This window comes from Perognathus longimembris, chromosome 1 (genome assembly GCF_023159225.1).
Source record: "Perognathus longimembris pacificus isolate PPM17 chromosome 1, ASM2315922v1, whole genome shotgun sequence".
NCBI classification, from domain to species: Eukaryota; Metazoa; Chordata; class Mammalia; order Rodentia; family Heteromyidae; genus Perognathus; species Perognathus longimembris.
In genome coordinates, this window is record NC_063161.1 from 6,702,158 (window position 1) to 6,725,941 (window position 23,784).

Below are 23,784 nucleotides of genomic sequence, written 5' to 3' on the forward strand. Positions count from 1 at the left end.
AACTCCTCCCCTCCCTTCGAAGCCCACCTCAGAGAGCCCCACGGACGTCTCTGCAGCCACGCTGACGGCTTGCGGCCCGCTCAGCCGCAGCCCCCGGTGGCTTTGCTCCTGGCCCTCGTCCACTTCCCGGGAGCGGTCACCCCCGGTGCCTGGCCGGATTGGGCCTTGGGAGTCGGTCGGGATAGCTGCCCCGAGGGTACAGGTACCTTTCCCGGCCTTTCGGGGCTGAGGATCAAAGTGGGGGGACGGGGCTGGGGAAGGCACTTTCAGGGGAGGGGAGAGGACCGAGATGCGTGCAAAGGAGCCGCCACCCCATTTGGACTCAGTACAAAGCCTTATGATCCTTATAACCCAGCGTCCCTGTCCATAGCCCACGGTCTCCGTGTGCGCGCAGACCCCAGTCCTGGGGCTTGAACTCAAGGCCCTGAGCGCAGGCTGCCCCTTAGCTTTAGTGCTCAAGGCTAAGGCTGTATACTACTTGAGCCACAGCTCCACTTCCAGTTTTGTTTTGTTTGCTGGTTAATTGAAGAGTCTCACTGAAAGCCAGGCGCCGGTGGCTCACACCTATAATCCTAGCTACTCAGGAGGCTGAGAGCTGAGGATTGTGGTTCAAAGCCAGCCCCAGCTGGAAAGTCCATGAGACTCTTTTATCTCCAATTAACCAGTGGAGCTGTGGCACAAAGTGGTAGAGCGCTTAGCTGAGTTTTCTACCCAGACTTGCTTGACCCTCGGTTCTCAGCTCTCAGTCTCCTGAGTAGTCTGGATTACAATGTGACTCCAGTGCCCAGCTGAGCATCCTAGTTTCATAGCTGAGAAAGACCTAGACAGCCTCAGGAATTCCTGTGAGCCTGAGGGGGGGAGGGGGGGAGGGGGGGAGAGCCTGGCAGCTGAGAACTCTGAACTTAAGAAGCCAAGCCTGTCCTTCTCCCTCCCAAGTGTGTATTCTTTCCATTCTTGCCGGCTGCCCTACTTTATTCTTGAAAGAAATGATTTTGTGACCCAAATAAATCTAACTGGTGACATTTCCAGCTAAAAGATCAGGTAACTGACCATTCACATGTCTCCTGACCTTCCTAATCTATAGAATGTGTGTGTGTGTGTGTGTGTGTGCGCGCGCGCGCGCGCATCAGTACCGGGGCTTGAACTCAGAGCCTGGGTACTGTCCTTGAGCTGTTTTGCTCAAGATTAGTACTCTACCACTTGAGCCACAGTGCCACTTCTGGCTTTTTGGGTGGTTAATTGGAGATAAGAGGCTCCTAGACTGTCCATCCCAGGCTGGCTTTGAACCGGGATCCTCGGATCTCAGCCTCCTGAGTAGCTAGGATTGCAAGCGGGTGCCAGCTGCCTTGCTGGGAATTTAAAGAGCAAGTTGGAAGATCACAGAGGGACAAAAGCTAATTGTATGTGTTATCTGGGGGCTTGGCTTTGGGTTCTCCTGCTAAGGGGCGGGGGGGGGGGGGGGGGGGGGAGGGGAAGCAGAACCCAGCTCAGGAAAGGAAGTTGCAACGGCAGGAGACAGAGGGAACTTGAAGATCACAGAAGAGAGCTGACAGCCACTAGGCGCCCCTTACTCCCAGAGGCCTCCACTCCAGGGCAAAGGAGCCTGCGGCTTGCAGGTCCCTTCCTTTTCTTTGCCCAATGGTGGTGCCTGAAAAAAAAAAAAAAAAAAAGAGCCTGCTTGTTTCCCTGAAATAGTGAGCGATTGCTAGTAAATGACAGGACAGAAAGCTCGAGCCAGCCCGGCCTGCCTCCCTCCCCTGCCCCCCTTGGGATGGTCCCCGCTGCCCAGTAATGGAGCCGCTGGCTGTGTCCAGAACAGCGAAGCCAGCCAGGAACTGAGCCATCAGTCCCAAAGCATGCTGCTCCCCGCTTAATGGAGTGGGCCGTCATTCACTGCCATCCTTCCTGTCATTCCCCGGACTGAAATCAGATATCCTTGGGCAGGAGGGAGCCCTGCCCACCAAGATCGGCCTGTGAAATCTTTGCAGCCTCACATTGAGCCTGGAGGGGTTGCAAACGTCAAAGAGAAGGTGGAACTGCACAAATACACACACACAGACACACACACACCCCACATACAAACACACACACCACAGCCCAGGCCAACACGCTCACTCCACAAGGTAGTTGATTTTTATTTACATCCTTCCTCCTCACTCTTCCTCTCTGTAGCCCCCCCCCCCAGGCCTGCGTGTCGATGCACCTCTTTTACAGATGGGCGAGCACCCCTCCCCCTGATTGTGGGCCATGTACATGTTGGATTGGATCAAGAGGTGTTCTGCTTACTCCTCCGAGATTTGTAAGGCCCAGAAAAATCAGAGGTGGCAGTCAAATGGCTCATGACTGTAATCCCAGCGACTCTGGAGGCTGAGATCTGAGGATCGCGGTTCGGAGCCAGCCTGGGAAGTAAAGTCTGTGAGACTCTTAGCTCCAATTAACCACCAGATTTGGCCTAAGTCTTGGCTCAGCAGAGTCCTAACACTAGTACTAACAGAAGGAGGACGAGGAGAAATATTGGAAGAAGGGATGCTAGACAGAACAGTTGCAAGTGCCCAAGACATGCCCTTCTTTCCATGCATCCTTCAGTACTCACAACAAGGAGAAAGGAGGCAACCGCCTCACTCAGCGAGTGACGAATGAAGGCCAGGCCCCAGGCAAACAGTCATTTGATTGGCTGGGGAAAATCTCAGTGGTTAGAACGTAGCTCTCCCGGTAGCCATTGGGAAAAGGGAAAGTAGAATCGGGAAGCACACAGGAAGAGATCTGAGCTGGTGTGAGTGGGAACTGAGGTGTCGGGAGTGGGGTGCAGAGTACAGAAAGAAGAGGAGAGAGCTGTGGAGGGGACGCCGACTCCAGTTCTGGCTCTGGGACATCGGAGCTGGCCACAACATCTTAGGGGCTCGTTGAACATGCGGCTGGGTGCATGGGCTGGGGGCTCGTCCCTGGAAAGGCAGAGCCAGCCCCACCTGGGGAGGGGGGGCGCAGCCAGCAGGACTGTGGGCTCAGCATCCCACCCCGGGGAGCCCCTTCATCACAAGGCACAAGAGGCGGGGAGGGGAACTTGTCCAGGAAGTAATGTCACAGAGAGAGGAGGAGGAGAGCCACAGACAGATGTGTCACCGCGGCCGAGGAAGGGAGGGATGTGTGGCCTCCGTGTCACAGGTGCCACATCAAAGGCAATGGAGGGAGGGCCAGGCCCGTGGCACTGGAGTAAGGAGAAAGCGCTCACCAAGCTCCAGCTGTGCGTCAGCCTCTGCACATCCCACAATGTCCTCATCAGTTCCGCTCTGACCTAAACCCACGCCAATGAGCTCCAGGACCAGGACTTTTACAGAGACCAGAGTCTATTTCTCCTGGGCTGAGTAGGAAAGTGAGAGGGTGTGATGACTGGAGCTGTTGCTGCTCTATTGAAGACACGCGGAATAAGATGATGTGGGAAGCGGGGCTGTGCCGAGCCCATGAACGCGGGCCTCAAGCTGCACCCAAAGGCAACATTGCCATTAGAAAGCCAGAAAAGTCCTTCTCTGGTCTCTCTAGGAACTACAGCTGGCTTTTCTGTCCTTCAGGGAGAAACAAAGTGTATTGGTTACCTACTATTATAATTAAGCTGTGTAACGAAACACCCCACAGCTCGGAGGCTTCAAGTATATGAGCAAGTGTGCAGGCCAGACTTGACAGGGTGGTTCTTCCTGTCTCCGGTTGGTCAGCTGGGAGCGGTAGGGCAAGCAGGCCCCACCTCAAAGCCGCAGTAGCACAGACGTGTGTTGCTGATGATGTTTTTAGAAGCTCTTTCTGATCTAGAGTATGGAAAGTCATTTGTGGTACTGCCACCGATTGGCAACCACAGAATTGGTACGAGGAATCCCAGGTGCTCAGAGAAAGACCTTTTTTAAAAAAAAAAAATCCTGTTCTAGGGCTTGAACTCAGGGCCTGAGCACTGTCCCTGGCTTCTTTTTGCTCAAGACTAGTACTCTACCACTTGAGCCACAGTGCCACATCTGGGCTTTTCTATATATGTGGTGCTGAGGAATCGAACCCAGGGCTTCATGTGTATGAGGCAAGCACTCTACCACTAGGCCACATTCCCAGCCCCCCTTGAGGTTTTCTTGTGACCCTGTGCTAGGGCTTGAACTCAGGACCTGGATGCTGTCCTGGGCTTCTTTGCTCAGGAGCTAGCACTGTACCACTTGAGCCACAGCCCCACTTCTGGCTTTTTTCTTTTTCTTTTTGTACTTAATTGGAGAGAAGAGTCTCATGGACTTTCCTGCTTGGGCTGGCTTTGAACTGCAATCCTCAGATCTCAGATCTCAGCCTCCTGAGTAGCAAGGGTTTTAGGTGTGAGCCACCAGCACCCGACTCCCCTGGGTTTTAACCAGAGATTTTGAGTGTACTCTACTTTGGGGTACATTGAAAGGTCCCACCTGAGTCTGAGACTCGGGCCCTTGTCTGTAAGGCTTCATAACAGTTTTCATCAACATGGCTTTGTCCCTTTGATTTTTTTCCCCCCATCCTGGGCCTTGAACTCAGGGCCTGGGCACTGTCCCTGAGCTTCTTTTTGCTCAATGTTAGCACTCTACCACTTGTGCCATAGCCCCATTTCTAGCTTTTTCTGATAATGTGGTGCTGAGGAATCGAACCCAGGGCTTTAGGCAGGCTAGGCAAGCACTGTACCACTAAAACACATTCTCAGCCTTACACAGCTTTTTGATTTCATCTCTCTGCTGGGTGCACCCAGTATTCTAGGGACCATTTTTAGACATGAGGCGTGGAGGCCAACATGCATCCTCCACCCCCCCCACCCCCCACCCCCGGCTCTGCAGGGACCCCTACACCCACCCAGGCGGCCAGCTGCTCACAGACGGCTCGTGAGTCCTGGACTCTTGACGTCATGCCAGGCTGGCCACTGCTCTGATCCTGTGCTTCCCTGGTCCCCTCGATGGCGAGTCTTCCAGAGCAGACAGGTTTCTCCATCCCACCAGTCCAGCTCTGTTCACAGGGCTTCTCCGACTCTGCCAGACTCTGCCCACTGAACACCTTAGGCCACGCCCCACACCCATCAAAGGGGAACGAGGGGGAGGGAGGGTCTTTTAGCTCAAAACAGTCATTAACTGATGTCTAGCCCGGTGCCTATGGCTCACTACTGCGATCCGGACACCAGAGGTTTCCAGTTCAAAGCCAGCCAGGGTGCAAAAATAAATCCATGCCACTCTTATCTCCAATTAACCAGGAAAAAGCTGGAAGTGGGACTGTGGCTCAAGTGGTAGAGCATCAGCCATGAACAAAAAAGAAAAAGCTAAAGAGACAGTGCCTTGCTCTGAGTGCAAGTCCCAGTACTGACACACAAAAACCCAAAGTTTGTCCATAGCGACCAGGATTCTTAGGATTCCATGGCGGAGATCTGAAACGGCCAGCGAGTCGCCATCGCCACCTTGTGGTCAGGCTGGAGTACTACACCTGCTCCCCTTCCCAGCCCGGTAGAGGGCCCCCCAGTAGCCTATCGCTCTCCCCCCGGGGCTTGGGTGTGGGGGTGTGGCTGTAAGCCTGGGTGTCCCCTGCTCAAGAAGCCTGAAAGTCCCTGCTTAGACCACACTGTTGCCATTCCTCAGACCCACCCAGTGCTGACCCAAGGCAGGAGGAGCCTTGCAGGATGGGGTTGTAGCTCCAGAAGGCGATGTCACCCCGAAAGGCTGGCAGAGAATCCAGGTCTGTCACCTAAGCAGCTGTGTCATCTGGAGTTCATCACCTCTGCCAAGTCGCTGCGGGCACTCGTGCCGATGCTGCCAGAGCAGATCCGGGGACCCTCACCACCCAAGCCCCATCCAGACCCCCAGACGCCCCCAGTGACCTCAGGAGGGCTGGCACTGGTACCAGGGCGCAGGTCTGTGTCTTCCTTGTGCAGGACGAGGCTCTAAATCCTCCACCCAGGAGCCTGCTGGAACCTTCTGGAAGGCAGGCTGTGCCCCCCCCCCGCCCCCGCCACTGTGGGGGACTACCTCTCAGAATGCAGGGGCTCTCCCCAAAGCCCACAGCCCCCTGCTCCGTCCCACCCGAAGGCCCACAAGCCTGCCCCACACGCACATGCTCCAGACTTTGTAGCTGTTTTTATTATTAATATTATCTTTTCCTTTAAGCATCCCTTTAAGGGTGAAATGAAATCCAACCATTTGCAGAGAAAATGATTTCAGAATGTACATATCGATTTTTCCTTTACAAAAAAAATAATACTATTATTGTTATCGATGTCCTTAAATTATACATTTCCCAGGGTCCAGTCTTCTATTGGAGCGAGTCCCGTGTCCCCACCCTACTTCTCACTATTCCCCCCCCCCAAAACTGCCCCCCAACCCTCCTCTAGAACTGACACAAACTCTGGGCAGACCCGACCAGCCGGAGACCTGGCGCTCACTTGGGGCTAGTGCGCCTTGGTTCACATTGTCCTTTCTCCCTTCAGAGTGGGGGTGGGTGCTCCTGGACTCCCTGCCCCCCAATTCCCAGTGTATGCTATGGCGACTGTTGGCTGCGCTGCTCCCCGATGGCCAGGCCCTGCCTGCGTGAGCGGCCCCTCCACTGGGCTGACCGCAGGAGGGCTGGGCTGGGCCCTTCCCCACGGCTGCTCTCCTGCCCTCGAGCTGGGGAACCCAGGCCAGGGCCCTGCCAGCCGGGGGAAGGGCCACCCACAACACAGGGCGATTCGGAGGCCCCTGGACGCCCCGTCACAGGGTGGGCAGAGGTGGCCTGGAGCGACCCAGAGCCACGTGGCTGCCCAGGGCCTCCGAAGCCCGGGCTCCCCTGCAACAGGGTGCTCCTGTGACCTGGAAGGAAAGGATCCTGGGGGGGTGGGGGGGAGTACCGGATGGGAGGGGAGCGGGGCTGCTGTGAGGCGGGCTCCTCATGTCCTGGGCATGGGAGACATCTAGGAAAAGCCCTCTGGGAAGGCGGGAGGGAGAGACGGGGGGGGGGGGGGGGGAGGGAAGGGGAGAGGCAGCCCTCAGGAAGGATTCGCATTCCCCAGACTGAAAGACAGACGGGAGACCCCCCCACATCCCCTGGAGCTTTGCTTTCTAGGCGCTTCGAGGGCTTCCTGCCTTACTCATCTTGGGAGAGTTCCTGCTCCAGGTCCCGGGCTCCCACGCCCACCCATGAGCATCTATGTACAGAGACACACGGATACAGACACGTACAAATACACACCAAGCATGCAGCCATGCCCATAAATATACACACGCGCACAGACAGGTACCGTTCCACAGGCAGCTCGGCACACTGGGGTCAGGGGCCATGTCTGCGGGGGGGGGGGGTCGGAGGGGGGCACCCCCCCACCTCCCCCCCATCACACCCCCCCACCCCGCACCCCGGTCCTAGGCACACAGGAGGGGAACAAGAAAGTTTGAACAATGAGAAAATAACTTGTCAGTGGAGGGGCTTGAACCCTGGGCGTGGGCAGTATCCCTGAGTTCTTCAGCTCAAGGCTGGCGCTCTACCACTTGAGCCACAGCTCCACTTCTGGTTTTCTGCTGGTTAACTGGAGATGAGAGTCTCACCGGCTTTCCTGCCCAGGCTGAGCTATGAACTGTGTTCCTCGGATCTCAGCCTCCTGAGTAGCTAGGATTACAGGGGTGCGCCACGGGAGCCCCGCAAAATTAACCATTTCTATCCCCTCCCCGAGAGACTGCCTGTTCCCGACATCCATCCTCTCCGTTGTTGTTGTTGTTGGCCTGAAGCCCCTGATCTTCCTGCTGCAGACTTGTGGGTGCTGGGATTACAGGGGTGTACACCACTTCCAGGATGAGGCCGGGATCACGGTGGGCGGCGCTACCTGTCCCAGTTTCCTCCGCAGCTACTTGTGCCCCCGCGATTCAATCCTGACCGGCGTGATGCCACCCAGAGCGGCATTTTCACAGTAAAGGGTGTGCGTTTCCTTGCCTTTCCCCGTCCTTTGGATGCACCTACCTCGGTGGGAGCTGGAGCGCCCCACCCCCACCCCCCAGGACTAGACGGTGTGACAATGTGGTTAGATAGATGCTCGTCTTGCTTAAACCACTGTGCACTGGGCGGGGGGGGGGGGGGGGCGGGGGTGTCTCTTACAGCAGTGTAGAAACCACTCCAACAATCGCTGGCCCCACAAGGCAGAGCATGAGGAATGGGCTGCCCTAAGACTGGCCTTCATGGCCCCCCTTGGGGCTCCGAGGGCCTCATGGACCCCCCCCCCACCTGACTCCTAGGCCGGCCCCAAGTAGAGCGATTCCACGCGGGGAGGGTGGCGCGCTGGGGCTGAGGCTCAGGCAGTGATGGGGAGGGAAGAGGCGGACAGAGGATGGGACCTTAGCCACCCCCCCCACACCCCATGCCCCCCCCACCGGCTATGCACACCGCCACCCCGCCCTGAGAAAGGGCCTCGGAGCCCTCGCAAGCTGCTGAGCAGGACCGGGGATGGGGAGAGGAACAGGGACCCCTCGAAGGCCGGGTATGGACCCCTCCGCCAGGCGCATCTGAGCCGGCCTGTGGGCTTGGGGGGGGATGGGGGGGTGAGGACCGCCGCAGGGTGCCCCGCGGGTCCTCCCCACCGGGATGCTGGTGTTGGTTGACTCCCGCCCCGCCCCGCCCTGCCTCAGTGTCCCCTTCGTGGAGGCCCTGGCACCTGCGGCCTCGCCCCTCCGCGTGCGCTGGCTGCCCTCCCGGCTGGGTTTATTATTATTATTATTATTATTATTATTATTAATGTGTTGTGTCTTTTTCCCTTCTTTTCCCAGGGTGGGGAACAGACCCGATCCCCTGGTTCACAGGTTCCCCCCCACACACCCCCCTTCCCCTCTCTCCATCCACACACCCCCCCCCTCCCAACTCACCCACCTACCCAGCGGCCCAGGGTCCTCTCCCTCGAGGCGACGGGGGGGTGGGGGGAGGAGGGGAGGTGGAGATGGGGGCGCAGGGGTGTGCAGCCCAGCTCCCCCCACCCCGCGGGGCTAGCCCCCGCCCCCGCCCCCGCCGTCGGGGCTGCCTCGGGCCTGCTGCTGCTGCTGCTGCTGCTGCTGGGGCGTCGGGGCGGCGCCGTGCGTGGTGGGCGCCCGGTAGGGGTTGTCCAGCAGGTAGCGGAACTGGTCGTAGTTGTTGAGCAGGTACTTGGGGGCGTACATGTGCTCGCTGGGGTCGGCGGGCGGGTACTCCTGCTGCGTGCCGTCGAACCAGCCGCCGGTGCGGATGAGGCCGCGGATGTAGTTGAGGTCGCGCTTGTCCTCGTAGTCGCCCCAGCGGGGGAAGTCGCCGTTCTGGGCGGACACGAGCTTGAAGTAGATGCCCTCGGGGGTGAAGCACCAGGAGCAGTGCCAGCCGGCGAAGTGCAGCGGGCTGCCGAGCGACCACTGCACCAGGATGTGGCCGGTGCGGTTCTCGTACTGGCGGAAGTTGGGCAGGGTGTAGTACTGGCGGCGGCGGAGGCGGATGCCGTCGAGGCCGTAGACGGCGCGGAGCATGTCCACGGTGCAGCCCGACACCACCTCGAGCGAGCCGGGCTGCTTCCAGAAGAAGCCGTAGAGCGACTTGCGCATGTGGAAGGCGAAGGGCTCGGTCCAGCCGTCGAAGAGCTTGAGGAAGAGCACGCCGTCGCGCGCGGGGATCTCGTCGGCGTCGTCGATGATGAACACGTCGTCCGGGCGCAGGTTGCGCAGGCGCGGCACGCCGTCCTGCGTGAGGAAGGTGCGCAGGTAGTCGTCGGCGATCCAGCCGTCCTGGCGGCCGCCGGGCGGGAAGTGGTCGAGGAACACGTACAGCACCTTGTGGCGGATGTACTCGAACGTGCCGTTGGTGAGCAGCTCGCGGAACTTGAGCGGCCGCGGCTCGCCGTACGCCGTGAAGTTGGACTCGCACACCACGAACGCGTCCACCACGTCGCCCAGCTCGTGGAAGCGCACGTCCAGCAGGTCGAACTCGTGGTTCACGTTGATGGCGTTGATGACCCGCCGCGGCACCTCGCGCGGCACCAGCCGCTCCTTGGTGGGCAGGTTGGAGAACTGCACCACGGTGGGCACGCCGCAGCTCGGCCCGTGCCACCCGGGGCGGCACACGCACTCCACCCACTTGCGACGGCCGCCGGCGGGGGGCGGGGGCGGGGGGGAGCCGTCGAGGGGGGGATCGCCGCGCGGGGCCCCGGGCCGAGCCGCCCTCCGCCCCGCCCCCGCCCCCGCCCCCGCCCCCCTCGGGCTTCTCCTCCGGCCGCCCCGACGACGACGACGACGGCGGCCTCTCCAGCATCTTGGTCCCGGGCTTGAAGCACACGCCCCCGGCCTTGGTGCGCACGAAGTACTCGGTGGTGTCCTCGGGCAGCACCAGGTCGGCGCGGTGCAGCTCCTCGACGGCCGCCGCGGGCCGGCTGGGCGGCAGCGGCTGCAGCAGCGGCGAGTGCGAGGAGAGCGGGGTGCGCGGCAGCTCGGGGCCCCCCGGCTCCGGGCTGGCCTGCGGGGTGACCGGGGCGTTGCTCCAGAAGAAGCTGGACACCAGGTTGGGGCTGAGGGAGGCCAGCTCGCGGGGGAAGGTGACGTACGACAGAGTCTTAAAGAAGTGCAGGAAGGAGATGAGGCCCAGGCCGGCCATGCAGAACGTGAGGAAGAGCTTGTACCGTCTCATCTTCATCCTGCGGCGACGGGGCGGGGGGGGGGGGGGGGGGGCGGGGAGGGGGGAGGGGAACACACGTCAGCCAAGGCCTGCGCGCCCCGGGACACCGCCCCCCCCCACACCCCCGGGAGCCCCGCGCGCCCCCACCGTCCCCGCCCCCGAGACCCCCGGGAACCCCCCACCCCGCACCCTGCACTTGGCCCCCTGCAGGGCCCGGCCTTCTCCGCCCTGAGACCCGCCAGTCCCTCTCCCCCCCTCCTCCCCTCCCCTCCTCAGCTCTCGGCCGCACCCAGCTCCCCGCCTCCCGGGCCTACGCCTCGCCGACTCCCGCCCGCACCCACCCACGCGCGTGCGCGTGCGCTCACATCCTCATCCCAGCCACTGGGGAGGCTGAGATCCGAGGTTTCCGGTTCAAAGCCAACCCCGGGGGTGGGGGGGGGCGGGGAGGCTGGGGGCTGGGACTATGTTACATTGCTCGCCTCCTATACATGAAGCCCTGGGTTCGATTCCCCAGCACCACATCTATAGAAAACGGCCAGAAGCGGCGCCGTGGCTCAGGTGGCAGAGTGCTAGCCTTGAGCGGGAAGAAGGCAGGGACAGTGCTCAGGCCCTGAGTCCAAGGCCCAGGACTGGCAAAAAAAAAAAAAAAAAAAAGCCAACCCTGGCAGGAAGGTGCGTGAGACTCTGTGTCTGTGGGGCGCACATGCGTTGCTGGGAGCTGGAGCAGCCTCACTGCGGCCAGAACCTCGGAAGAGTGCTGGCCTCGGTGGAAACGCTCAGGGACAACGCCAGGCCTCCAATCCCAGCCCCAGCCCCCACACAATCAAAACACGCTTCCATTGAAAAAAGAAAGCTTCAGGGGCATACATTCCATTCTAACCGTTTTTGTTTTTTGTTTGTTTGCCAGTCCTGGGGCTTGGACTCAGGGCCTGAGCACTGTCCCTGGCTTCTTTTTGCTCAAGGCTAGCACTCTGCCACCTGAGCCACAGCGCCACTTCTGGCTTTTTCTGCTTTATGTGGTACTGAGGAATGGAACCCAACGCTTCACTTATACAAGGCAAGTCTCATTCTAACACAATTTAAAAATGAGATAACGGTTTCATTTCCCCAGGCACAAGGGAGTTGCAGTCACTTATTCTGTGTTTTAGGTAAACATTATCTTATTACATACTTAAGCCCAAGGTTTTTCTTCAACCAGCGATAAGTTTAAATGATAAAAACCTTTGTTAGCAGCCCAAGAGGTGTTCCACTGTAATCCTGGCTACCCCAGAGGAGGTGGAGATCTGAAGATCTCAGTTCTAACCTTTGAGCCAGCCAAAAAAAGAAGTCCTTTGGACCCTTAGCTACAAATAACCATCAAAAAAAAAAAGTAGACCTGGGACAAGTGGTAGTATGCTCACCTTGAGCAAAAAAGCTATCGCACCCAGGCCCAGAGTTCAAGCCTCAGGACTAACAATTAAAAAATTAAACAAGGGCTGGGGATATGGCCTAGTGGCAAGAGAGCTTGCCTCGTATACATGAGGCCCTGGGTTCGATTCCCCAGCACCACATATACAGAAAACGGCCAGAAGTGGCACTGTGGCTCAAGCGGCAGAGTGCTAGCCTTGAGCAAAAGGAAGCCAGGGACAGTGCTCAGGCCCTGAGTTCAAGGCCCAGGACTGGCCAAAAAAAAAAAAAATTAAGCAAAATGGGTCTCCTGGTCTTTCTCTGTGCTGCATCCCAGCCCTGGACTGGGAAGGCCAGGCCAGCAGATGGAGCAGGCCCTGGAGGAAGGTAGATAGGAGTTCCTGCTCTGGAGCCCCAGGGCCAGGCCCGAGGAAGGCGGTTCCCGCCCTGGCACAGGCCACACAAAGCCCAAGGTCTACACGGCGGCTTCCGGGAGTGTCTGAGGAGTTTCAAGCCCCTGGTTAGCAGCTTCTCCTTGGGGGTGTGCAGGGCTCCCATCCGAGGCCCAGCCCTTGTTGGCCGGAGCTGGCCCTGAGCTGCGAAGGGCAGGACCCGGGCCTCTAAGCCCCACTGGATCTGACGGAAGCCGGGCACGCTCTGCTGATGTACGCTGCCTCTCTCCACCCACTGAGGTCAGGCCGACCCTAGGCTTCTGGGCCAGGCTGGCTACCTGGATCTGGGGACACCAGGGACATCCGTGGCCCCCTGAGCCCAGGTTCAGCAGGGCCTGGATCTGACTCACTGGCCACTTCCTTGAAGACGCCCCCTGACAAAGGCCTCGGGCTGGCTAGTTGCTGAGAATCATGGAATTAAGCGTGTCTCTCTCATCACTCCAACTACTGGGAGGCACATGGCGGCCAACCCAGAGCAAGTCAGAAGCACCATGGGATAAACCATGGTATCCCTCCCTCCCTCCCTCTTCCCTTCCCCTCTCTCCTTTTCTATTGTGGCTTGAACTCAGGGCTCCACATTTGCTAGGCAGGTGCTCTACCACTTGAGCCCTCAGATGACAGATAGACTGATTGATAGGTAGATAATGCATTTTCTACCTACTGTCACTAATGGCTCCACACACGCATACATACAACAAATCAACCATACCCCCTCTATCTGTCTCTCCTGTCCCTCTCCCTGCTTCCCAAAACATTCTCAAAAGATCTCATAGTTCTACTTTTATCCATGCAAACAAACCCTATTCCTCTCCTTCAGCCCCCCCGCCCCGTTCGCCTTCCCCCCCCCGCCCCAGAGAAGGAAGAGATTGGCACGGGGGCTCCATTTAAGTCTCAGTCACCGGGAAAGGTCACTGGGGTCATTGGACAGATAAGGAAACTGAGACTCAGAAAGATGACTCGATTTCTCTCAAAACGCGTCATGACGGCAGCTGAGCCCAGGCCCACCAGCCTGTGCCTCCCCCCACCCACCCACCCCCGTCGTGCAAGTGTCTCAGCCAGAACTAAAGCTTCGCCCTCCCCTCCCCTTCCACCCCCCTCCCCCACCGGCGTTCCGGCCACTATGGAACATCACTGGGAAAACGCCAGGGTTGGCAGTGAGGCCTCCGTGCCAGCTGCTAGCCTTCCCATGTAACAGGATACCTCATGGAACCCCCTCACGGGGAAGCAGGCAACCCCCCCCCCATCACTCCCATTTTACAGATAAGGAAACCGAGACCAGAGGGGCGATACAGCGGTGCAGCGCCAGACACAAGCAGCCCGCAGCACCTTCGAGTCTCTGACCGACACGCCCCTCTGCACCAGCACCGCACTAGGTCCTGAGGAGGCAGGGGGCACCGTACGGACGGAGCCAGTTCTGTCTCTGAGCCCATCAGCCACTCTGCCCGGGGCCGGAGAGAACGCCATTGCGCACAGGCACCTCTGGGCCACTGGTGCCCGGCACTCTGCTCCTCTCCAGCTGTTTTCCCAGCCGTGTAATAGAACCTCACCCAGAGTTCCAGGGTCACAGGAAGTGCTCAACAAATGCCACAGCTCCTTCCTGTTCTGTGGTTCGCCGTCCTGGCGGAGGAGAGTGGGCTTCTGGCGGGACCTGTCTTTCCACAGTGACGGGGAGCAGAGTTTGGCGCTCCACGGTGGATGGAGCCTGGCAGGCAGGGGTAGGCTAGGAAATAGCACCGTCCACAAAAGGGGAGTCTGAGGCCAGCTGGGAGATCACAGGGGGACCCCAACCCTCCCATCCCCCCTACACCAGCTGCCAGGCTGGCCTGAGTTGCACCTTGCTCCCAGGGACCCGGGTCTTCTGTCGTGTGTGTGTGTGTGTGTGTGTGTGCGTGCGTGCATTGGTCTAGAACCAGGACGTGAACACTAGGTATGTGGCCCTTGCCCACGGGCTGATGCCATGCCTCCCACCCCGGGGTGTCCCGTCTTGAGGGGTGAAGGCAGGGACGGGGATGGCCAGGCTGGGATGCTGGCGACCGGACAGGGGAGGCTGAGGCTGAGCTAGGGTGGTGGAGAGCTGTGGCCTACGACCGTGCCCAGGAAGGTTCTCAGCCTTCCCTCCCTCCTCCCACCTCTCCGGTCTCTTCCTCACGCCCTTTCCCTTGGGGCGAAGGAGGAATCCAGAGGAGCCTGACCCCCACAGCCAGAGTCGGGTCTTCTGACAGACAGAGCAGTGATAGACAAGATGAAGGGAGCTGGCTCACGGTCATGGAGGCTGAGAAGTCCTAGACGTACCAAGCGCCCGTCGGGAGCCCCAGGAGGCCGCTGTGGGGCTCAGTCCAAACCCAAAGGCCTCAGACCCGGGAAGGCCGATGGTGTAACCCGCGGTCCCTGGCCGGAAGCCTGCGAGCCCAGGGGCGGCTGGGGGAAGGCCTGGAGTCCCTATCCCGGGAGGCCTGGAGCGGTGGTGTCCTGGCCCCAGGAGAGACGTTCACCCCTCCTGCACCGCCTGTGTTCTCTGCAGGACCCCTCGGGAGTGGGCAGTGCCCACCCATGTCCACGGTGCTCAACCCACACAGCGTACCCACTCACACGCCCCCCCCCCACCTCCAGAAAACCCCCTCCCCTGCTTGCTCTGGCATGGCATGACGGCCTGGCCCTGATCTGGCAAGGTGAGGCCTAAAGTGTCCATCACAATGACCCAGCCATGACCTCAGAGTCAGGCCCAGGCTGGGCCCGGCAGGTGCAGGGCTGCGGGGCCACGCAGGGCCACACAGGGCACAGCCCTGCAATGGTCACGGCCTCGCCCAGGGTGACCCGAGCCGCCCGCCCGGGGAGCTCTCCAAGGTCCTGAGGCCGCCGGCGCGGACCGGGGCTCGGCCCTCGGGTGCCCTCTGCTGCCCTCACCCTGACACCTCCAGCCTCCTCCATCCCGACAGCCATCCCCCACCCCCCCCCCAACCCCGCAGCTAGGGGGCACCTAACTGCTCGCACTGGGAGGGGCCAGCCACACCCACGCTCACGAGGTGTCCCAGGTACTCTCAGGGTGCTGGCGAGGGAGACCCGGGGGTTCCCAGCTCAGCCTCCGTCTCCATCGCTGAGCACAGGAGCTGGCCCGGGTGCACCCCAAGAACAGGGCCGTCTCCCGGAATGCACATCCTGGCTCTGCGTGGAGCCCCGGGACCTCCTGCCGGGCCTGCGGCAGGGCGCCCGGGGCTCCGCCCGCTTCCTGGGGCAGGGCGGGCAGTGCCCCCTGCAGCAAGGCCTGCCGCACCCCGCAGCCCCAGACACGGGGTAGGCCCGGAGCCATGGGACCAGACCGCACACAGACAATGCCTGCACCCTGCTCCCCCCACCCCCTCACAGGTGGCTGAGAAGCTTATCTAGGCACACAGTAGCTGTTCAGTAAACCCCGGTACGGGCTGGTACTGGGAGACCGGAGGCCGTGACTCCCTGCAGGCCTTCGGGCAGGCCGCTTGGCCTCTCTGGGCCGCAGACTTCTCAGACCTAGGAGGAGGAACACGCTCCACTCTTTCACCGTCTAGTGAGAGGCCCGAACAGTGTGGTATCAAAGCCTCGGCAACAAGCCTGGCGATGGCCGACACCCTGGAAATGCTCATTTGCAACCCGTTCCGTCCATTTGAGCTTTCTGCTTGGCACTCACAGGCAGATGGCAATGCCCCACCCGCCCTGCGCCTGGCTGGCGCTGCTCAAGGACTGGCCAGCCGGGAGCTGCTTACCACTGGCTGCTACCCCACACGCCGTAGGGCAGTTCTCGGGGGCTCAGGGCTGGAACCCCAAGCACTGGAAGCCTCTCTGGGCGGGGGTAGGGTCTGGCCTTCTCTCCCTGCAGCAAAAGGCCCTGGAGGTCAAGCATGGCTCAAGCATCGACCCCAGGCCAGACCCCTGCTCTGCCCAAGTTCACGTGTGCCCTTCCCAGGCCCCCTGGGCTGCTGGCCGGGCTTCACTGCCGTGGTCTACAACAGCAGCTTTGCCGCTGGCTCTGGGGGCCGGCGGAGCAAGCCGCAGCCAGGGCTCAGGAGACGGCGGCCATCCGCTCTGATGTAGGAGACTGAACAGAACCCTTCTGGCCTGAGTGTCGTGATCCTCCGCGGAAGGACAGGCTGAGGAAGCCGCTTCAGGACCTGGCAGGTTCCTGAGGTCCCGCAAGACTCAAGGAACAACTGAGGTTGGGCTCCATCCGGGCCACGCCTACCCTATATGGCTCCGCCCAGCCCCTGTATCAGCGAGGCTACCGGCGGGCCTTCCGGAGCCAGTGCCCTGCGCCAGGCTGGAGAGAAGTAGCTGGAAGGAGGCGGGTATCTCCCTGAGAGGAGGAGACGGAGGCTGGAGAGAGGCCGCTGACCCAGCCGGGCCTGGCTGACCTCCCAGGTACCCCGGGCCGGCTGACAGGCACACAGGCCCTAAGGGGCTGCAGACTGGGCCCTTCCCCACCTAACACAAGGGGCCTGGCTGAATGGGTGTGGGGGGGTCTGGGGGTCATCTGCCCCGCCTCCAGGAATTCTGCTCTAGAGACCAAGTGTGATCAAGACCTCTGTCTATCCTTCCAGAGTGGCCCGAAGGTCCTTAAACATCTTGTTCACTAGCAGGGTCAGTGGCACACGCCTGTAATCCCAGCTACTCAGGGAGCTGAGATCTGAGGATCACAGTTCAAAGCCAGCCCCCAGGCAGAAAAGCTTTGTAAGACTCTTCCTTCCAATTAACCAACCATAATCCGTAAGTGGAGCTGTGGCTCAAGTGGTAGAGCAGCAGTCTTGAGAGAAAAAGCTAAGAGACAGTGTTCGGGCCCTAAGTTCAAGCCCCAATACTGACACTAAAAAAAATAAAAGAAAAAGGTCTATTCACCATGGGGCTGGTGGGCCAGCTGCCATTGTGCTATGTGTAGATCAAGAAACCAAGTCCAACTGAGGTCTGAGGATGGCAGTTCAAAGCCAGCCCAGTCAGTTAAGTCCATGAGACAATTGCCTCCAATTAACCAGCAGAAAACCGGAAGTGGAACTGACCTTCAAAGTGATAGAGCGCTAGCCTTGAGCAAAAGAGCTCAAGAACGATGCTTAGGCCCTGGGGTTCGAGTCCCATGACCAACAGAGGAGAAAAAAAAACACCAAGAAATCCAGACCGGAGAGGAGAGGCAGAGCCACATCAAGAGCAGTGTTTGCTCCGGCCAGGCCGATACCTGGGCCCCATGGGGAGCCCCGCTTTCTGGCCTGGCTGGGCTCCAGGGCAGGGCCCTTAAGACAGCTCCACACGGGCTGCTGGCCTAGCTTGGACACCGGCTTCTGGTCCCCAGAGGCCCGTGGGCAAGCTGAGACGTGGAGAATCTCCACCACCTCGGAATCTTCTAGTACAGACCGACGCAGGCTAGACAGATCCTGAGTGCTGTGCTCTGAGACCCCCGTCAGAGAAGGCACTGAGTCGCTTGCCCACCCAAGCTCACGCAGCAAGCAGGTCCCAGGTCTCTGCCTTCACAGAGGCCCTGGGGGGCTGAGATGACTCTCCGACTCCAACCAGCCCAGGCCAGGCACGGAAGCCGGGGTTCAAACTGGTCAGGAAGCAGAGGCCCCTGGGGACTGGGCACGTTCGGAAGGGCCCTCCGGGCTCCGAGGGCCTCCCACGCAGCCTGCGGTGGAGACGCGGATGTGACCCAAGGACGCAGCACTGACTCTCACGCAAGCCCACTCCGGTGCTGCTCCGGAGTGGCAGGGCGGCGGGGAGACGGCGGGGCCGCTGCTGGGGGGGGGGGGGGCCTGGCTTTCCCTGGGGAGGACGGTCTCCCCCTGCAGGGCCACACGCATTGTGGGCTTGCTTGACACAGAACTGGGAGGCCCTGGGGGTCCGAGGCTGCCGGGGTGCGGGAAGGGGCCCCCAGGGATGCGGGAGCGTTGGGGAAGGGCGGGGTGGTGCCCAGAACATTCCTGCAGGAACAGCGGCTCCATCATCCTCTCCTTCCCCGACCACTTGGAGCGCCCCCTGGTGGCAGACGCCCTGCCACCCACTTTTCTTTCCTCCTTTCTTTTCTTAAACGTTTTCTTTCCCCCCTGCCACACGAGGGTGCAAACTCCGAGCCTCCTGCTTGCTTGTAAGGCAGGTGGGGTGCTCGCCACTTGGACCACGCTCCTAGCCCTTCGTGGCGTCGGTATCGCCGTTCTCCGAGAGCCTCCGGCGTTAGCCTCCCGCACGGCTGCCATGACAGGTCGCGGGCCGCCACCTCTGACTCTCCTCCCCTCTCTTACCCTACAGGCGCACAGGCTGCAACACTGGGGCCCGGGAACCCCCCCTCTGCTGGACCTGCCGGGGTGCAGGGTGGGTTTGGTTTTTATTTTGTTCCTTTTGGCAACACCCGGGTTTGAACTCAGGACTTCACGCTTCCTAGGCAGGTGCTCTAACCCTTGAGCCTCACACCCTCCCCCCCCCAGCAGCCGCAAGGCACGAACGCCCCCTCTCACCATGTCCCCTGAAGAACACAACACCACCGTGGGGCTGCCCTTCTCGCCCCTGCCCCACACCAACACCCCGGACGGGGCTCCGTCCGTCCGTCACGCCACCCGCAGCTTGATGTGCAGCGACAGTGCTGACGCGCTACAAAGCTGGGGACACGCCTGGGCTTCCGGAAACCCCGGGACCCCCTCCCTCCCCCCCCCCCCCGCCCCGCGGCCCTCCTCACCACATCCTTCCTTGTTGTCTCTCCTGGCTCAGCTGTGGCGTCTCTTGAGTTTGTTTGTTTGCCTGGCCTGACCACAGCCAACGGACATCCAAACTCTGGGGCCCCAAGCTACCCCCACCAACGCGGCGGGAGAGACCACCCCGAGCCGCCCTGGAGCATGGCCCCCGCTACCCCCGTGCTGTTCTCCATCCTGACTCCAGCCTCCCACCCGGCCACTTCTGCCTGGAGAAACTGAGGCTCCCAGAGTCCAAGGGCAAGCCGGGGCTTCTCCCCCCTGCAAACGGCCACTGCTCCGACCCGATCACTTGCCACCACGCCGCCACCCTGCATCAGGTCACCAAGCCCACCCCCCCGGCCTCAGCACCACCCACCCTGCCAGCACGGGTACCGGCCTCCGGCCCCACCGTGCCACGTGTGCTCTGGACGCCGCTGGCTTTCCCGGCGCGGCGGCGGCTGGGCCAGGTGTCAGCTGGGTGACTCTATAGGAGCTGACCTGGGCTGGGCCCTTCCTTCTCTTCGGGGCTGGCTCGCAGGCTCCACCTCTCCCAGGCGGCTCCGCACCTCCGGAGCCTCAGTCTCCTCACTCGTGAAACAGGCAACCAGCCAGCGAGAGGCAGCTCCCCCTCCCAGAGCCGCCAGCCAGGAGCTGGGGCGGGGGGGGGGGCCCCAGCAGCACCCATGTTTCCCGAGCTAGGTGCTATCAAGGCCAAGGTCTGTCTTCCCTGAGCCTCACCCTGCTCCAAGAACTTTGCTCCAACTTTTGAGGAGCCGTGGGATTCAGGGGGGCCGTGAATGGAAACTGAGAAGTCAGGTGCAAGAACTGAAAAGGACATGGGGGGAGGGACACATACTACTTCCTTTAAAGGCAGCCGTCAGCTCCATGACAGGCAAGTTCAGGGCTCTGTGTGTGAGGACGGAGGCTGGGCCTCTGGAAAGACCCCCTCTCCCCCCAAACAGCTGTCACACTGGCTCGCTCCAAGCCCAAGAGACCCCTAACAACGCACAGGCACACTACACTGTGGGATTCTCCTAGGAGCGTGAGCCCAGCTCTGAGCACTCACGTCACAGGGAAGGCCACAGTGCCTTTGCACATGCTGCCCCCCCCCACACACACACGGGACCTCTCCCTCCCCACCCTGCACACCTCGGTTTAGTCTTGGCCTCCCAGGACTCCCCCCCGGGAGTCCCGCCCCAGCCCGCTCCGGTGTCCTGGGCTTTCTGACCTCTTGCCCATCCGCCCATGAGCGCCAGCTCCCAGTCCTAGTCTGGAAAACAGTAAACATCAGTGCCAGGCTGGCACACAGTAAACAGTGGAATAACTATCCTGGAAGAGCAGGCTGCTCCGCCCGGCTGTGCCTCAGTGTCTGTACCCACGAGACGGGGTGTTATCTACCCCCCACCCCCGCCCCCACCCCCGCCCCCAGGTGGGAGAGCTGACAGGTGCCCAGTGCGCGAGAGGCCGGGTCCCAAGGACACCAGCCCTGCAGAGGGAGCGGGAACGGAGGGCAGGGGCAGGGCTGGGTGTGGGCTCCGAGGAACAATGAGGCCAGAGAGACCCAGGCAGAGGGGAGGGCGGCCACTCTGGTTACTTAGGCCAGCGATTAATGATTAACACCTTCCTATTAGAGGAAGGAGGACCCACTGAGCCTCCTCCAAGTCCTCAGGAGCCTGAAGGGGGTGGGGGAATAAGCTTAACCCCCCCCCCGTCCCGGGCCTGAGGGTCCCCCACACTTCCCGGTCACTAAGCTTCCCAAACCCAAGCCAGTCGCCCGGCCCTGTCTGGAGAATGAGCCGGCCACCCAGGAGCCAGGGCTTCGGCTGGCGCCGCCTGCCTCAGTTTCCACACCTGTGGGGTGGGGGTCCGTGGCGCTCCCCGCCCGCGGGCATCTGGGGGCTGCGGGCGGGCAGCCGCGTGAGGCCCGGTGGCCCTGGCCGGGAACAAGCCAGGCCGGCGGGGCCGGGGCCGGGCCTTTGGCTCTAGAAGGGAGGAACGGTTTTTGGAGGCCTTGCTGCCAGGGCTGGGGCGATCCCTCCAGCTCTCTCCCCCCACCACCGAGGGAACCCCCCACCCCCGTACCCCCCCCCCCCCCCGCCTGCGCAGTGCAGCTCCAGCCGGCGGTGCCAGCCCCACCCGCGCAGGGCCCTCAGCCTCCAGGGACAATGTACAAAGAGCCGCTTCAGCGCAGAGCCCCGGCTCCATCTCCGGCCCAGAAGCCCGGGGGAGGGGAGGCGGGGCGCACCCCACCCTCCTCTGTCTCCCGGTGGCCTTTCTGGCCCCGGGGTGGCCGAGAGACACGGGCGATGGGCATGGAGAGGCGGGCGTGGCGAAGGACGGGGTGTGCGGGGCACTTCGGGGACCTGCGGGTCCGGCCTCGGCCTTTCCGCCGCCAAGAGGCCAGAGAGCACGCTGGACTGAGGTCCTAACCCCCCGAGGGGCAGCCAGGCTTACCCCAGCGTCCCTTCTCGGCCCGGACAGTGACGTGAGCAGCCAGCCAGCCCCCCCCACACACACACACAAGGCACAGGAGCCACCCGGGGTCCCCCCGCCTCATGACCTCCTCGTCCATCGTCCAAGCTGTCCAGCCAGCTGCCTGGCACTCCTCCGGGCACCCGTCCCCGCCCCCCGCTGGCTCCCCCCACTCCCCCAGCGGCCTCACCAGCTCGGGTGGCTGCAGGCTCTGGCCCAGATCTCCGGGAGCAGCGGCAAATGCAGCCTCGACCGCCCCTCTTGGACCCAGTGGCCTGGGGCTAAAGTTCAAGTAACCTAGGAGGCTCAGAGTTCCTGTGCAATCTCCCTCTCCCTCCATACCTGTCCCTCAGCCTGGTCTCCACCCGCCAGACGCCCGAGCCGTCACCCCAGGGAGCACCCCAGGTGCTGACCACAGCCTGAAACGTGGTCTGTGGGTCTGTGAGCGACTCCGCGGCCGTCCCTTTCTGCTTTCCCCGCTGCAGCTTTCCACAGCGCTGGCCGGCTCCAGGCCAGATCTGGGGCTCCGCCAAGGGTCTCCGGGTCCTGATCCTACCCGCCATGCCCTCGGGTGGGGGGGGGAGGGTTCCTCAGGCCCCCCCGTGGGAATGGCTGGACGTGGATTCTAAGGGTTCCTCCTGGGAAATGGCAGGGTGGGGTGGTGTCAGGAAATGGCTTCAGCCTGGAGTGAGGGGCACCACAGTGAGGGAATGAGGGGGAACCGGGGAAGGCAGGCTCTGCGGGCTACCATCCTTCTGGACTGCAGGTATCGGAGCAGCAGCAGGGCGGGGGCTGGCTCCGGAGCTCGGGGCACCTGCAGAGCCACCTGCCCAGCCCTCCCTCTTTTCTCTTCGCCCCTCCCCAATCACTGTGGGACAGCCCAGCATTTCTGTGCCGCTCCAGGCCTGGTGTTCCAGCTGACGGGGGGGGGGGGGGGGCTGCGGAGCCCCAGCCACTGAGGGGGAGCCTTTCAGGTGTGGTCTCCTCTCTCTTCCCACAGCCCCAGGGCGGGTTCCATCCTCACACTCATCCCTTTGCTGCCGCTGGGCCCCGGTGGTTCACGCCTGTGATCCTAGCTACTCCCCAGGCTGAGATCTGAGGACTGGGGTTTGAAGGCAGCCTGGGCAGAAACGTTCCTGTGAGACTCTTCTCTCCAATAAGCTACTCAAAAAAAGTGTGGCCAAGTGGCCCTGCGGCTCAAGATGGTAGAGCGCTAGTCCGGAGCACAAGAGCTCCGGGACAACGCCCAGGCCCCAAGTTCAAGCCCCATGACCGACAAAAAGAGAAAGAAGAAATCCTTGGACAGCTAGGCAGCCACCACGGATGCACGCCCTCAGCCATGGTCCCCGCCTTGGCCCCTGCCTGGCCCACTGCCCCGCAGTGCCCACAGACGGAGGTCTCGGCCACGGAGATTCCGCGTGGCCTCCTGGGTCAGGGCCCGGCACCTGCTTGATGAGCGTGCACGGAACAAGTTAACCCGGTAAACTCAGGACCCAGGAGGAGCACAGTCTAAGAGACGAGCGTCCACGTGTGACAGAGACAGGCGGGTGCGCACGCACGCGCGCGCGCACACACGGACACGGACACGGACACTGAGGCGGGTGGCTCCGTGCCCCTGCCGCCTAGCCCAGCCCTCGGCACCCAGCAGGCCCTCAGGGAACGACGGCTGAAGGGATGGGGGGGGAGCGGGGGATGAATACTCAGCGTCTTGCACAGTCAGGAGCCAAGAGGGAGACACACAGACCACAACGACCCAGAGGCTGAGTGTGGAGGCCAAGCTGCCCAGGCCGGGCTGGGAATGGGGCTTAGCGGTAGGCTGCTTGCCTAGCAGGCACCAAGCCCTGGGTTCGATTCCCCAGCACCACGTACACAGAAAAGGCTGGAAGTGGCGCTGTGGGCTCAAGTGGTTAGAGTGCTAGCCTCGAGCAAAAAGAAGCTCAGGAACGGCGCCCAGGCCCTGAGTTCAAGCCCCAGGACTGGTAATAATAATACTAATAATAACAACAACCTAGAAAGGCTTTCTGTGGCCCTGCAAGTTGATCAGGGGGTTCCGGTGGAACTCTCTAGAACACTGCCCCCTGGCAGCCTCAGGCCTGGGCTCCCCGAGTCTCTGACATGGGCACCTCCCTGACCAGGTGCACCTGCCCAGTGGGGTACATACGGTGGCAGGCCTTGCCTCATGGGGGGCT

At 61.5% G+C, this 23,784-nt stretch overlaps 1 protein-coding gene across 1 annotated transcript; it reads right to left on the bottom strand.

Annotated features, from left to right (window-relative positions):
- Positions 1–8,963: 8,963 nt before the first annotated feature.
- On the bottom strand, positions 8,964–21,800 carry Mgat3 (beta-1,4-mannosyl-glycoprotein 4-beta-N-acetylglucosaminyltransferase). Its single transcript, XM_048340299.1, is given in 3 exon segments — positions 8,964–10,095; positions 10,097–10,627; positions 21,786–21,800. Coding segments are annotated over 2 exon segments (1,662 nt in total). The 5' UTR covers position 10,627; positions 21,786–21,800.
- Positions 21,801–23,784: the final 1,984 nt, after the last annotated feature.